The sequence below is a fragment of the Rhipicephalus microplus genome, chromosome X (assembly GCF_043290135.1).
Source record: "Rhipicephalus microplus isolate Deutch F79 chromosome X, USDA_Rmic, whole genome shotgun sequence".
In the NCBI taxonomy this organism is placed as follows: Eukaryota; Metazoa; Arthropoda; class Arachnida; order Ixodida; family Ixodidae; genus Rhipicephalus; species Rhipicephalus microplus.
Genome location: NC_134710.1, coordinates 206,325,222 through 206,339,066, shown reverse-complemented (window position 1 = coordinate 206,339,066; position 13,845 = coordinate 206,325,222). Strand labels below are relative to the sequence as shown.

Here is a 13,845-nt window from a genome sequence, read left to right as displayed (position 1 = left end):
GTATATATGTTCTGTTGTCCTTCAGTATTTCAAGTGGCACATGGTGTGCATTGTGCCTTTCTTGGCGTCCTTGACATGAGGCGATTATTTCCTGCATTAATGCTGAGCAAACTTGGCCAAAAGTATGCAGCTTTATTTACGTTTTTGCGTGATGGCTGCGTGCCCCTCGCTTCGTGGAATTCGCGCGCGCTGTTTTGTCGAGGCTAAGAAGCTAAATAACTGCGAGTAACTATATAACTCTATGTATACTCTATCAACAGAATTCGAAGCATCAAGAGAATCATATTAGCGATGCATTGAGTAAGCGCTTCATGCATCCCATTGTTCAATGACTGGGGAGGGGGAGGCAGCTTTGCTGAAAGTTAGGGGTGTTGGATGGCCTCCTAACCACGCGCTTATGTCATGTGGGCGTGTGTGCATGCATACGTGTGAGATATAGCGCTGTATGTTTGCGAATGTATTGCTAATCACCCACCATGCTACCTTAATGGCTAAAGTGTCGTCCTTCTAAGCTCGAGGATGCGGATTAAAATGTACGGTACGGAGGCCGTATTTCAGTGTAGGTGACACGCGAAAACACCCGTACACTTAGATATGCGCCAGATGTTCGAAATTAAGCCTTCTACTACGGTGTGGCTTAATCATACCGTGGTTTTGGTATGTAAAACCAAATAATTTGGTTGATTATAACAAGATTAGATTAGATTTGGGGGGTTTAACGTCCCAAAACCACCATATGATTATGAGAGACGCCGTAGTGGAGTGCTTCGGAAATTTCGACCACCTGGGGTTCTTTAATGTGCACCCGAATGTGAGTACACGGGCCTACAACATTTCTGCCTCCATCGGAAATGCAGCCGCCGCAGCCGGGATTTCGAACCCGCGACCTGCGGGTCAGCAGCCGAATACCTTAGCCACTAGACCACCGCGGCGGGGCGGTTGATTATAACAATAAAATAACAATGAGCAATCTGCTGCGTATGGTCTCCCCAAACACTCCATTTTGAGTGGCATATTTTTTTTAACGCACAGCTGTGTTCGAGGTTAAGAGGCTAACTGGAAAACTCCTACCGAAATATAGGTCCCTCGACTTTATAATATAATTCGTGTGATGGAAAAAAACAGATATACTCCAGCATACTATCCCCCTCCACCTTCCCCGTCAGGAGTGTCATAGTCATGACCGGTTCCTCACTTTTGTGCGAAGCAAATATTCTCTTGGGGTATTTTCTGTACGGTTTAGACAGGTCAGTGGAAAGCAAGAGCGAGTTATTAGTGCCTTCTTGTCGTTAATTCTGTATCATCTTTAGCGTACTTTATTTATCATTGTGTGTTTGGGGAGAGGGGCGCGCAAGCGTAGCTGCCCGCTTTGGAGGGCAGACAACAGATGTCAGCACAGCGCGTCACCTAGATGGTTACACGCAGTTGGCGAGGAAACACTCACCATGTTCAGCTCACTAAAAAGACAAAAAAAAACTCAAGAAAGCGCACGACCTAAGCGCTGTAAACAACTGAAAGTTTATTGGAAGAAATGTGTCATACATTGCAAACATGAAGGCATAAAAACCCCGACACCCCCCGCCAAGCACGTGAAAGATCTCCGTGAGCGATAGAAGGTGCGCTCACGCACCTGTCTCTAGCTTTGATGATTTCATACGGTTCAGCGATTTCATGCGTGCGCTGGTCTCTTTGCCTCATCAACACAGTGGTTTTGTTCAACTCAGCTGCGCATCTCAGCTGCGAAAGGTACACTATCCACGCATCTTGGCCTCTATTGCCGGCAGCCTCACTGCCGGCAATAGAGGGCAAGATGCGTGGATGGTGTACCTTTCAGAGCGCTATCATGCTCCCTTAGACGGACGTTGAGGCAACGTCCCGTCTGCTCAATGCACGTGCACCCGCATGACAAAAGGGTGGAGTACACCATTCCACTCTGCTACCGACTCTGCTACCTTTCGGATGCGCTCACCATCTCCGGCTCGTTTGGTGACGCCGTCAGGGGTTGGTCTCCCGGCCCACGCCGGGGAAACTGAAAGCAGCGATCTTTGGGGGAGAAATCGCAAGTTATCGAATTGCCGAAAATCCCCCACTGCTGCCGAAACACATGAGCGCTGACGATGAAGACTCCGCCCAGAAAACTGTGACTGCCGACCTCGCTGTGATGATTGATGGCTTCGAAGTGACGGCTTTAGTCGATACTGGTAAAAACGTTTTCATCATGAGTGAACGATTGGCAGACGAATTCAAGAAAGTCTGGACGGAATGAACGGGTCCTTATATCCGAAATGCTATAGGCCAGATAATGACACCAACGGGAAAATTTACAGGAAGACTCGCGCCCGAGAAGGTGCCTTTTGTAGCCACGTTCCTGATCCTACCGGAGTGCTGCAAACCTCTGATACTGAGAAAGGACTTGTTAAGAAAGTACGGTGCTGTGGTCAAAATACGTGATGGTGTGATTACATTCGCCGCTGACAAGCCTGTGAACCATGACCCAGACCAAGAACACAGTGTGTTACGTGTGGTCGACGACGACGCCTGTGTGCCTACATCACTGTGATGTAGTCTTGTTTCCATGTGTTGCGCCGTGCACTGTAATGAAGACGCCTTAGCCGAGCGCATCACTGCGCTTCTTTCTCGCCAAGGCATCGCTATTGCTCGCGGCATCGTTAGCTTAGTGAGGGAGCGTGCGGAGGGGCTTCTGATCAACTTCACGAATGAGCACCGGCACATAGTTATAGGCACTGCTGTGGCATACCTCGAGGAGGTAGACTACACGACTGTCTTGTTATGCAAGGGGAAGCCACGGCCCGTTCAGCACCGCATACACCACCAGTCGATATCGGTCCGAGTTTAACCTCGACTGAAATATGCCGTCTTATGGAGCTGCTCAACCAGTTGAAGGAGTGATTATCCTCGACGTCACAAGTTGGTCTAACACCTCTGACTAAACATCGCATCATTACAGAAAACACAGCAAGACCGATACGACAGAACCCATGTCGCGTCGCTAAGAAAGAACGTCAGGTAACCCAGCAGCAAGTCAAGAAGATGCTCGAGGATGATGTAATTCAACCATCCAAAAGTTCTTGAGCATCACCGGTGGTACTTTGCATCGATTACCGTAAGCTGAATGAAGTTACGAAGGAAGATGTTTATCCGTTACCATGAATAGATGGCTCTTTGGACAGGCTACGGCATGCGCGCTACTTCTTGTCAATGGACCCTAAAAGTTGTTATTCACAATTAGAAGTAGATTAACGCGATTGAGGAAAGATCGCCTTCGGGATGACACACGGGCTTTTTGAATTCAAAGTCTTCCCTTTTGGTTTATGTTCAGCCCCAGCCACGTTTCAAAGACTCATGGATACCGTTCTGTCCAGTTTGAAATATATTTCTTAAAAAATAAAAAAAAACATGCCTTGTGTATACCTCGACAAACGTGATTGTTTTTTTTTTGGCCACGTTTGAGGAACATCTAAAGCAGCTACCGTCTGTTGTTCTAGCCATATGGTCCACGGGACTCACACTAAAAGCGAAAAAATGCCACTTTGGTTTTGAAGAACTCCAGTTCCTGAAGGATGTTGTCACTCACGAAGGTGTGAAGCCTGACTCAGATAAAAATGCAGCTGTCGGAAAGTTCGCCAGGCCTGCTGATAAGAAGGTGGTCAGGTGTTTCCTGGGTCTCAGCGCCTACTACCGGCGATTTATAGTAAACTTTGCACACGTCGCCTTTCCACTCACCCGTTTCAAAAAGGAAGGCGTTGCATTTGTATGGGATGAAGAGCAACAAGCTTCGTTCAACGAGTTGCAGCAGCGTCCACAAAGTTCACCCGTCCTCGCTCACTTTGATGAGGATGCACCAACAGCCATCCATACAGATGCCAGCAATGTGGCCCGAGGGGCTGATCTTGTCTTGTGTCAAGATGGTGCGGAAAGAGTAGTTGCTTACGCTTCCAGAACGTTGAGTAGCGCCGTGTCCAACTACTCAACGATGGAGAAGGAGTGTCTGGCTGTCGTTTGGGCAGTTGCGAAGTTCTACCCATACCTATATGGCCGCGCTTTTCAAGTCGTAAGCGACCACCACTCTTTTTGTTGGTTGACAAACATGAAAGACCCATCTGGACGTTTGGCACGAAAGAGCTTACGGCTCCAAGAGTACGACATGACTGTACTTTACAAGTCCGGAAGGCAACACTTGGACGCCGACTGCTTGTCAAGGTCACCGATGGAATCACCGACTACAGAGGATGACGAACACGCAGGTTTTTTTTTTGAGTTGTTAATGCAGCTATAATTTCTCGGCAACAACAAGATGATCGGGAGCTCAACTCGCTAATAGAATTCTGGAATGGACGAGCCGCCAATGAACCGAGAGTGTTTTCAAGGAACTTATCAGCATTCTGTTTACGGGACGGAAATCTCTACAAAAATAATTTCTTATCAACAGGTAAAAGCTATATGCTGGTAGTACCTGAAGCTCTCTGCAGTAAAATTTGAAAAGCTTTCCATGACAAAATTACTGCGGGTCACCTCGGTTTCACAAAAACATTGACACGCGTCAAAGAAAAAAATACTACTGGCCAAGAATTGCAGCAGAGGTGAAGCATTACGTCCGAAAATGCATTGACTGTCAGCGGCGCAAGGTACCAGCTTTAAAACCACTGGGCTATTGCAATCTGTGTCAGTTTCAGAAACTCCGATTGCTCAAATCAGAATGGATCTGCTGGGCCCATTTCCAATATCGGACAGCGGCAACAAATGGGCTATAGTGGCGACAGACTACCTCACCCGATACGCGGAGACTAAGACGATTCCGAGTGGCACTGAAGCTGAAGTGGCCCGGTTCTTCATGGAGAACATATTCCTGAGACATGGCGCTCCAGCGGTCGTCATAACGTGTAGACGAAGGTACCACGTGTACAACCGAGCTTTTGCGCGCTGTGCTTACGCTTAGTGGCGCAGCGCATATAGGAAGTCGGCAGCTTATACCACCCACGAATGAATGGGCTTACGGAACGACTTAACAAGACAATCGCTGACCTGCTTTGCATGTACGTCGACTTGGAACGCAAGAATTGGGACCGAATCTTGCCTTACATCACATTCGCGTATAATACGGCACGCCAGGTAACAACGAAAATGGTGCCATTTGCACCAATTGATGGCAGAGAAGATATTACAGTGCTTGACGCCATGCTGCCTTATGATTGAAATGATTCAGAGACAGACATCGCAGATTTCACTGAGCACGCCGAGGAAGCAAGGCAGCTTACCCGTGTCAGAATAAACAACCAGCAACAACTTGACGCCCAACTGTGAAACCTTCGCCATCAATTCGACGCTTATCAACCAGAGGAAAAATCTTGGTTTGGCTCCCTGTACAACGGCAAAGCCTCTCAAAGAAATTCCTTCGCCGGTATACTTGGGAGCCTACAAGGCTTTGCGTCGTCTTTGTGACGCGGCGTACGAAGTCGTGGCCATCGCCTCCTCCTGTTCAAAACATCGCCAGCATCAGCATGAAAACTTACCCATTTTAGTGATGTAAACGCCCGCTAGCTCACTAACGCATCTCTACTTGGTGAGCATCGAGACAATGCTCACTCTGGCGGGAGGGTAATGCCGTGTACATAGCTGCGTCTAGCTGTGCGCTAGTGACGACAATGAAGATCACGGATTTGCCCGAGGGGCGCAGCGCCAGCGAGTGAAGAAGACGACAATCTGGGCTTCCCTCTCTTTAGAGCGTCTCTACAAGTACGACTGTAAACCATGTTCCTAAATAAACCCCCTGTAATTTATAACAATACCATACATGAAATCAAGAAGAAGAAAACATGGGTCGGGCACGTAGCACGTAAGCAGGATAACCGCTCACTGGTCAGTGAGGGTAACTGACTAGATTCTTTGAGAAGGCAAACGCACGAAGGGGAGACAGAAATTTAGGTGGGACGATGACAATAACAAGTTCGCCGGTATACCGTGGTAGCAGAAAGGACAGTACTAGGTTGATTGGCGGATCATGGGAGGAGTCTTTGCCCTGCAGTGGGCATAGTCAGGCTGATTATGATGATGATGCGTATATAGCGCACACAGTAGGCTACCTCCCCAGTATATAGGCATTTTGGAAGTATATAGTATATAGGCATTTTGTGTTTTGGAAGTACCCAGTAGGCACAGAGCCCTGACTGTGCACTGAGGAAATCATCCAAAATTTGACCAGTAATAAACAAAATAAAACCGGATCTATAAGTCAAGAAACATGCGGTACAGTATACAGCCAGTGCAAAAGTGATATCATCTACGAAGTTCCTCGATGTTGCAACGAAGGTGTATAAAGGACTAACTGGGCACTGGTATCGCGGGCGAGAGAGTACAACAAGGCAGTGAACCAGAACGCGGGTGGGCATACATATTCCAAAACACTGTGAGCGTTGCGACTGCCGCCCTATCATTAAACAGGCTAAATTTTTGGCACGCTCCGCGAACAAATTAGAAAGGGAGATCCTCGAAGCCCTTTAAAATGCACCCGAAGGGGACACATTTATTAGCTGCGCGTCAGTGGCAATCGAGAAAAGAGAGATTACTTTTATGTCGCGATAGACAGAGTACGTCTTGATGGTGATATTGTTCTTGTTTTCTCGCCCCGCCACGGTGGTCAAGTGGCTAAGGTACTCGGCTGCTGACCCGCAGGTCGCGGGTTCGAATCCCGGCTGCGGCGGCTGCATTTGCGATGAAGGCGGAAATGTCGTAGGCCCGTGTGCTCAGATTTGGGTGCACGTTAAAGAACACCAGGTGGTCAAAATTTCCGGAGCCCTCCACTACAGCGCCTCTCATAATCATATGGTGGTTTTGGGACGTTAAACCCCACAAATCATAATCTTGTTTTCTTTCATGTAAAAGTATTATTGTTTCTTCAAGTAAATCTCAGTTGATAATTTGCGCCTGTGTTTTGGAAGTACTTCCTTCTAGTACCTGTTTTCTGGCAGCGTTTCTTCATTGTTTTAATATATGTGGTGCGCGAGAACTCTCATTGCTTGAAATCAGAAGTGCCAAGTGGCACCTTAGAGAGGTCGCACCAGCGCAGAATGTTATTCAGGTCATCACGTAGGGCCTCAGAATCAGTGATCAGTACTTTCGTGGAAAGTAACGCAGTTGCTTGCAAAAAAAGTTAGGTCAGCTTTGCAATGGTGTTTCCTAGCCTGAAGGTACTATAGAGATACCAATCGAGCTTTGGAAAGTGAAGTTGGGCCTAGGAAAGCCGATTTGAGGCACCCTCTCTCCATTATTCACTGTATTTTTACTTCTCCCCCTTACCTTTTCTATCTATCTATCTATCTATCTATCTATCTATCTATCTATCTATCTATCTATCTATCTATCTATCTATCTATCTATCTATCTATCTATCTATCTATCTATCTATCTATCTATCTATCTATCTATCTATCTATCTATCTATCTATCTATCTATCTATCTATCTATCTATCTATCTATCTATCTATCTATCTATCTATCTATCTATCTATCTATATATCTATCTATCTATCTATCTATCTATCTATCTATCTATCTATCTATCTATCTATCTATCTATCTATCTATCTATCTATCTATCTATCTATCTATCTATCTATCTATCTATCTATCTATCTATCTATCTATCTATCTATCTATCTATCTATCTATCTATCTATCTATCTATCTATCTATCTATCTATCTATCTATCTATCTATCTATCTATCTATCTATCTATCTATCTATCTTTGCCCATAATGCAATGCATATAAAACAGTGCTGGCTGCCTGAGAGTAAATACCAAGCGACCAGGCACCTCTATACACGTGCACGTCCTCTGTCATTGGAAAGAAATGCACTGTCATTTCGCAGCCACGTCAAAGAGTTTTTCGTTCTTGTATGTATACACGTTATTTTGCTTCTACCTGAAACACACGACATGCTTCCTCTGTAGTTTGTAATTATTTGGAAATTATGCTGCGCTGTACAAATAAGGAATGACCATGAGTCTTCCTAATTCGTGCTTCGCGTATGATCGATTCCCACTGTACGTGGGATCTGCCATTTTTTTTTGCTTCTTTCTCTTCCTCTTTATTATCTTCTTATTTTCTTGTCCGTTGCAACGCAATAACGTGGTTCCCATAAACGCTTACTCTGCTAGCGTGCTTAGACGATAGCCGAGTGGTTACAAGCTCACCTTCGGACCGTGGGTAGTCAGGTTGGAAACCCGCTTCACCAAGAAGTCTTATTTAGTTCCTCTCTCTCTCTCTCTCTCTCTCTGTGTGTGTGTGTGTGTGTGCGTTTGTTTTTATCTCTATCCGTTCCCTCACCCGTGTGGTTCCCATGAATGCTTGTTCTTGATAGCGCGCCTGGATAGCCGAGTTGTCGTGGCGCTTGTTTTCAGACAGTGAGTACTCGATTTCAAATGTCGGCTGGTTTCATTTCTTCTGCTCTTCTCCGCTTCCTTTATTCCATTCAACGCGTTGTTAGGTGACTCATGGTGACGTCATCGCTCGATGGTTTTTGCGAACCCGGCCGGACCAAGCTCGAGATTAAACAGCTTCGCTGTTAAAAGGTGCATAATCAAGTTATACCGTAGGGCAAATTGTTGGTATAATTTCAACAAAAGTAGAGAATTCAGAAAATAACCGTGTGGTATACCAGAACGTTCAGGTATTTAGAAGAGTCAATATTGTCAGGGGACACAAACTGCGTGCGGTTAGAAGCTCTTTTATTGAATTAAACAATGCTGAGTAGTAGTGGTTAACCTTGTGAAATTCTTTCGCGCAATCTAAAAAATTATAACTAGTGATATAACTATGTTCATAGCAGCGAGAAAAATCTCTTGGAAGTATGATTGTAGTTGGGAATCGAATGCAAAAAAATACGAAAGCCGTGCTGATAGTTTTGACAGAACTTGTTTCTTTTATTGCGAATGTTTAAAAATGTAAGTGTATATTGTGTGATTTATATATTTGCAACTTTTAGGCAGACCAACGTTCAGTGGCTCCCAAACTGTGAAATAAAATGCCCGCGACTTTTATTTGGATAGTAGTTTAAATACCTAGAACTCCAAGAGGTGCTTGAATGTTTATAATTCTTTATAATGCAACATACTGATTCATTAGTTCTCCTGCCTTTGTTTTGAATGACTGCTAGAGTATTTCAACATGTCTATGTGCACAATATAAAAGGAATTCATCGTGAAAAGCGCAGCTAGCAGTATATATAGTATTGAAGTCGGCTCGCTTTATAGAAATGACATATTCGTTTTGGCCGTTTACGGGTGCAAGGTGTGGAAAAAGATACCATAAAAAAAATGAGCACGTCCTGATCACTTCAGCCGGGTGAATTCGCTACAGAGGAAGTGAACACGTGAACGGAAATCGCTCTCAGTAGGTTCATTGTACTGCAGTTTCACTGTAGATACGAGAAACCGTTGAACAGAGAATGTCTCTGAAGCCAGCGTTTCGAAAATAGCGATTGTTTATGATATCGAGCTTCCAGCTTGCCCTGAACATTTGCCTCGTTAGTAGTTTACTGCAGATGACATTTGCGTCCAGTTAGGGGAAAGCGCAGTGTCCTACTTCTTTTTGCATGGTTGATCGTGAAAACCAGCAGTGATAGTCTTTCCAAAAAAAGTAAATGACAGCGTGGAGCCTTGTAGGGTGATTACGTTGATTAATGCCAAAAATGAATGGTCTGCTCTTAATTGGGACGATGACTGTGTTGTTGTTGTTATTTGTAAATAATTCTTCACAAGTGAACAGCAATCGTGACCCGAAGTCTACTTAATAATTTTATGTGGGGATCACCCGCTGAAAAGGAACCGTATATGACTTACTGATGAGTGGCCTGCGTGCACCAGTAGGCACCATATACATGCACGAATATTACTCGTGACTGGTTGCGTAGTGGTACCATTCTTTCTTGATACGTCGGGCGGTATACGCACGGCATATTTCATGGTCTCTGTAAAATTGTCCTAGTAATGCGAATGTAACATTTTCCGCTCTCTATAATCTATCCCGTATTCACAAAGCTAAAATTCGCTCGCCATCCCGCGTTGCTATATTGCGTCAGTTATGCAAACAAGCGGCAGTCCTTTTTTTTTGTCACATAATGTATTGCTTGCTGCTTTCTGATTTCATTCGATCAAAGTGAAATAAATAAATTTTATGATTTAGAGTCTAAATTTGACCTTTTGTTCGCCACGTTGAGATGGCACCGAGAAAAGGCAGCACGTACCACTTTAAAAAACACACCCTGTACGCTCTGCTTGCAAGAGATGGGTTGTGCGGACCTTCGGCTTGCTTCCGACGAAAAATGTAGAACTGCATAGTTTCACGAAAACGCATGAGAAACTTACGATCACTTACTTCACCAGATGATTCTAAAAACTTAACTGTTGCTCGAAAAAGTGTTTCCCGTCATTGCACATACAACAAATGCACAACATAAGTATATACGAAAACCTGAAGGCTCAAATTTTCTGCACTGACGTGTCGAAACCACGAAGTGAATATGAGGCAGGCCGCTGCGGGAGGCTTCGCATTCTTTTTGACTGCATAGACTTCTTTAACGTGCACGTGAATCTAAGAAAGCTGTGTTTTTGTATTTCGCAATTAATCGCGGTCTCTGTGACCAAAGGTACTACTCGCGCTTTCGTTCTAAACAGCGCAACAATTTAGACACTAAACTACTATGAAAAGCAGGTACCAATTGTGAGCCGCCTAAGTTAAGAACAAAAAAGCAAATATTAAAATGACACAAAGATGCCCGAATATCGGTTTACTCTTTCATCTATGCTTGTAAACCATCGTTTCATAAATGTTCGCTGTTAGACAGGAACGGGTATAAACATACGTGGGCTTTGTTGAAAGTGATAACTTCGACGCAAGAGGGTGTGAGCTATCGCTGTGCCGGCGCTCCGTCTGTAACATTGAATATACCAGATGTGAAGCCATTTACCTTGACTCCGCAGGGCTACACGTAAGGTCACATGCCTCGTCTTGTTTTGTTCTGGACGCTCGCTATAAGTATGGTGGAGCTTATACATAGGTAGTATGTCATTTCGAAAACAATTGATTTTTAAAGTTGATGCATACCCGATGCCGTTTTTTTTTTACATTCGTTTTATTTATGCACAATGATCCCAGGTCAGGTTCTAGCAAGGCCTGGTTGCAAACACATGGCCCGTCGCGTAACAAGCATCAACCACTGCGTACAATTTTTCTGTTTCTGCAGTGAAGGACTTTCTTAGCGTTTTCCGGGGAGGTCCAGTTTCCAGAAGTTCTGTATGTGGTACTGGTGTTACTCCCAGTGTCGTGTGGAAGCACTGGCAAACAATATCTTTATTATCTCAAGTGGAGAGAATGTATACTCTAAAGTGTTCTTCTAAAGTTGATTAGGGCCCCTCAAATAAAAATCCAGGGATCAGGAGCTCGCATTGAGCATGAGGCAGTTGATGCAAAGAAGCTCAAGGGTCAGTGAAATTGCGATGCTTTCATGCAAGTCAGCGCTTTTCCTAGGCCACCGTATAGCATTCGATGTACATTGCTTGTACACAATCTTTGCGCTGACAAAAAGTATCGCCTCTCGTGCAGCGATACCTTCTTGCATGGATTGTCAATACTGATGTGTCAATACTGAAGAGTACTAAGGGTAAAGCTTTGAAGATATGATTGAGCTTTAGTTATTTCGCAGCAACAAAAATTAATGCGAACAATGCTCCCGTGTTTTTCTCAATCTCACCAGAGTTTTGGTTACGCTGTTTTTGTGTTTCACAGATGTGAATGTATGCACTTGCGCACATCTAACGAACGTCTCCTTACTCGCAATCTTTTTTGTCATATGCAGTTAGGCTATGCCAAGGCCGGCCAGTCTTCAGCCGGCATCCACTTCCGTGTGTACAGCAGGGCGTTCATCATAAAGCAAGGTGATTCCAGGGTGGTCATCGTCAATGTAGACTCCGCCATGATTGGTGACATCGTAAAAATTGAGGTGAGTTCACTGTTACTCACGTTTAATACATTTTATTTCGTGAGCTCCGAAACTGTCACTGCATTTCACTAATGTTATTACACTGCCTTGCTAGAATGCATTGCATACCTGCAGAAACCCTGGTCTTTTGCGTGTTGCTGTCACGCTTAACATTGGAGATGCAACAGATCTCTTAGCCACGCGACCTACACACCTAAATTCATCGAAAAAAATACAGTGTACAGTCGAGTGGTTGCAGCTGAATTCAGCCGTACGCACGAAACCCAAGGACAATGCTGACTCTTTACTTCGTGCGTACGTTTAAATTTAGCTGCAACCCCTCGACAAGCAGGATCAGCAACTAGTCCATGCAGAGGCAAACCATTCGAATGTAAAGTGTCCACAGAAGCACAGAGAACCGTTGTGGCCAATAGTCGCCTGTGATTGTCGTTTTCTGCGGTGACCGTACACGCGCACATGAAAAAAAAAAGATCCTACGAGAAAGATTTATAAACGTGAGTGGCAAGTAGCTCTGTTTACTCTTGCATACGCTGACGTAAAAGTAACAAGCGTGAAAGTAATGCTGGGTAACCACGTCTCAGCCTTGTTCTGAGGTTAAAAAAAGGAACAGAAAAAGAAAAAGAAATGAGGAAGGAAAAGATAGTTGTGGGAATGGCAAAAACAAGTCATCATACAGTATTTCAGGTGCTGTGTTTCACGTGGCATCATCTGTGTAGTTCCGAGACTGCGGTTGTAATGAAGGCGTAGTAGACCTTGCAAAAACTAGGCGCATGGCTTTGTCGGCAGCGTCTCTGATTGGTTGGTTAAATGAAACTGAGTGCATCAGAAGTGAGGTATGACACTATTGTAATTTAAAAGAACGAAAACCAAACGGAAGCACTGGAAAGAGCGTGCTTTAATTGGCTGCCTGCTTCAAGCCATTTGCTTGTGTCAGGCAAATACCTTTGATCGCGATCAGGGTCGATCCATACCTGTTACGGCGACACGCTTTTTTTCATCGCAATAAGGTTTGACTGGGATCAAAACGATCGCAATCTGCGTGACGTGATGTGGCTGTATATTCGCTATTTGACTGACGTCCAGGCCCAACTCAATCTGGAATATGCAGTACCGCGTAGCAGTGACAAAATTTGTTAGCGCAATCAAGAATTTGGATTTGGATTGGCCCTGATAGCTATAAAAAGTGCCCTTCTGATACTGGTATAGTTGCGCCGGAAGTCTTGCATCGAACCGTTAGCCCCATCAAAATCTGCAGCTTAGCTGAGTGACGGGATACTTATACCATGCGCAAGGGAAATATGCGAGGTCGTCTTCCCACGCTATACTAGCTCATAATGCAATGCCTATGAAACAGCGCTGGCTGCCTGAGAGCAAATACCAAGCGACCAGACACCTGTATACACGTGCACGTCTTCTGTCATTGGAAAGAAATGCACTGTCATTCCGCAGCCACGTCAAAGAGCTTTTCGTTCTTGTATGACATGTATACACGTTAATTCGATTCTACCGGAAACACACGTCAGGCGTCCTCTAGAGATTATGCTGCGCTGTACTAATAGGGAATGACCATGAGTGTTACTGCGCTGTTAAGAAGAAGATATTCAAGCGGTGCTACAGAATGGGCACGTCCTTTGCTATCGGGGCTTGGCTCACAGAAGAGAACTGGGAATGGGGCTCCTAATTCACAGAAACATAGCTGGCAACATCGAGGAATACTATATCATTGTTGAAAGGGTGGTAGGTATCGTAATTAAACTGAATAAAAGATACAAGATGAAGGTGGTACAGACTTACGCGCCCACATCCAGCCATGATGACGCTTCAG

At 44.8% G+C, this 13,845-nt stretch overlaps 1 protein-coding gene across 1 annotated transcript in view; it reads left to right on the top strand.

Moving 5' to 3' along the window:
- Positions 1-13,845, top strand: part of CDase (neutral ceramidase) — a 147,569-nt gene that overhangs the window by 60,734 nt on the left and 72,990 nt on the right. The window contains exon 2 of the mRNA XM_075878500.1: positions 11,877-12,020. Within this exon, the coding sequence (XP_075734615.1) occupies positions 11,877-12,020 (144 nt within the window). The remainder of the gene's footprint in view (positions 1-11,876; positions 12,021-13,845) is intronic.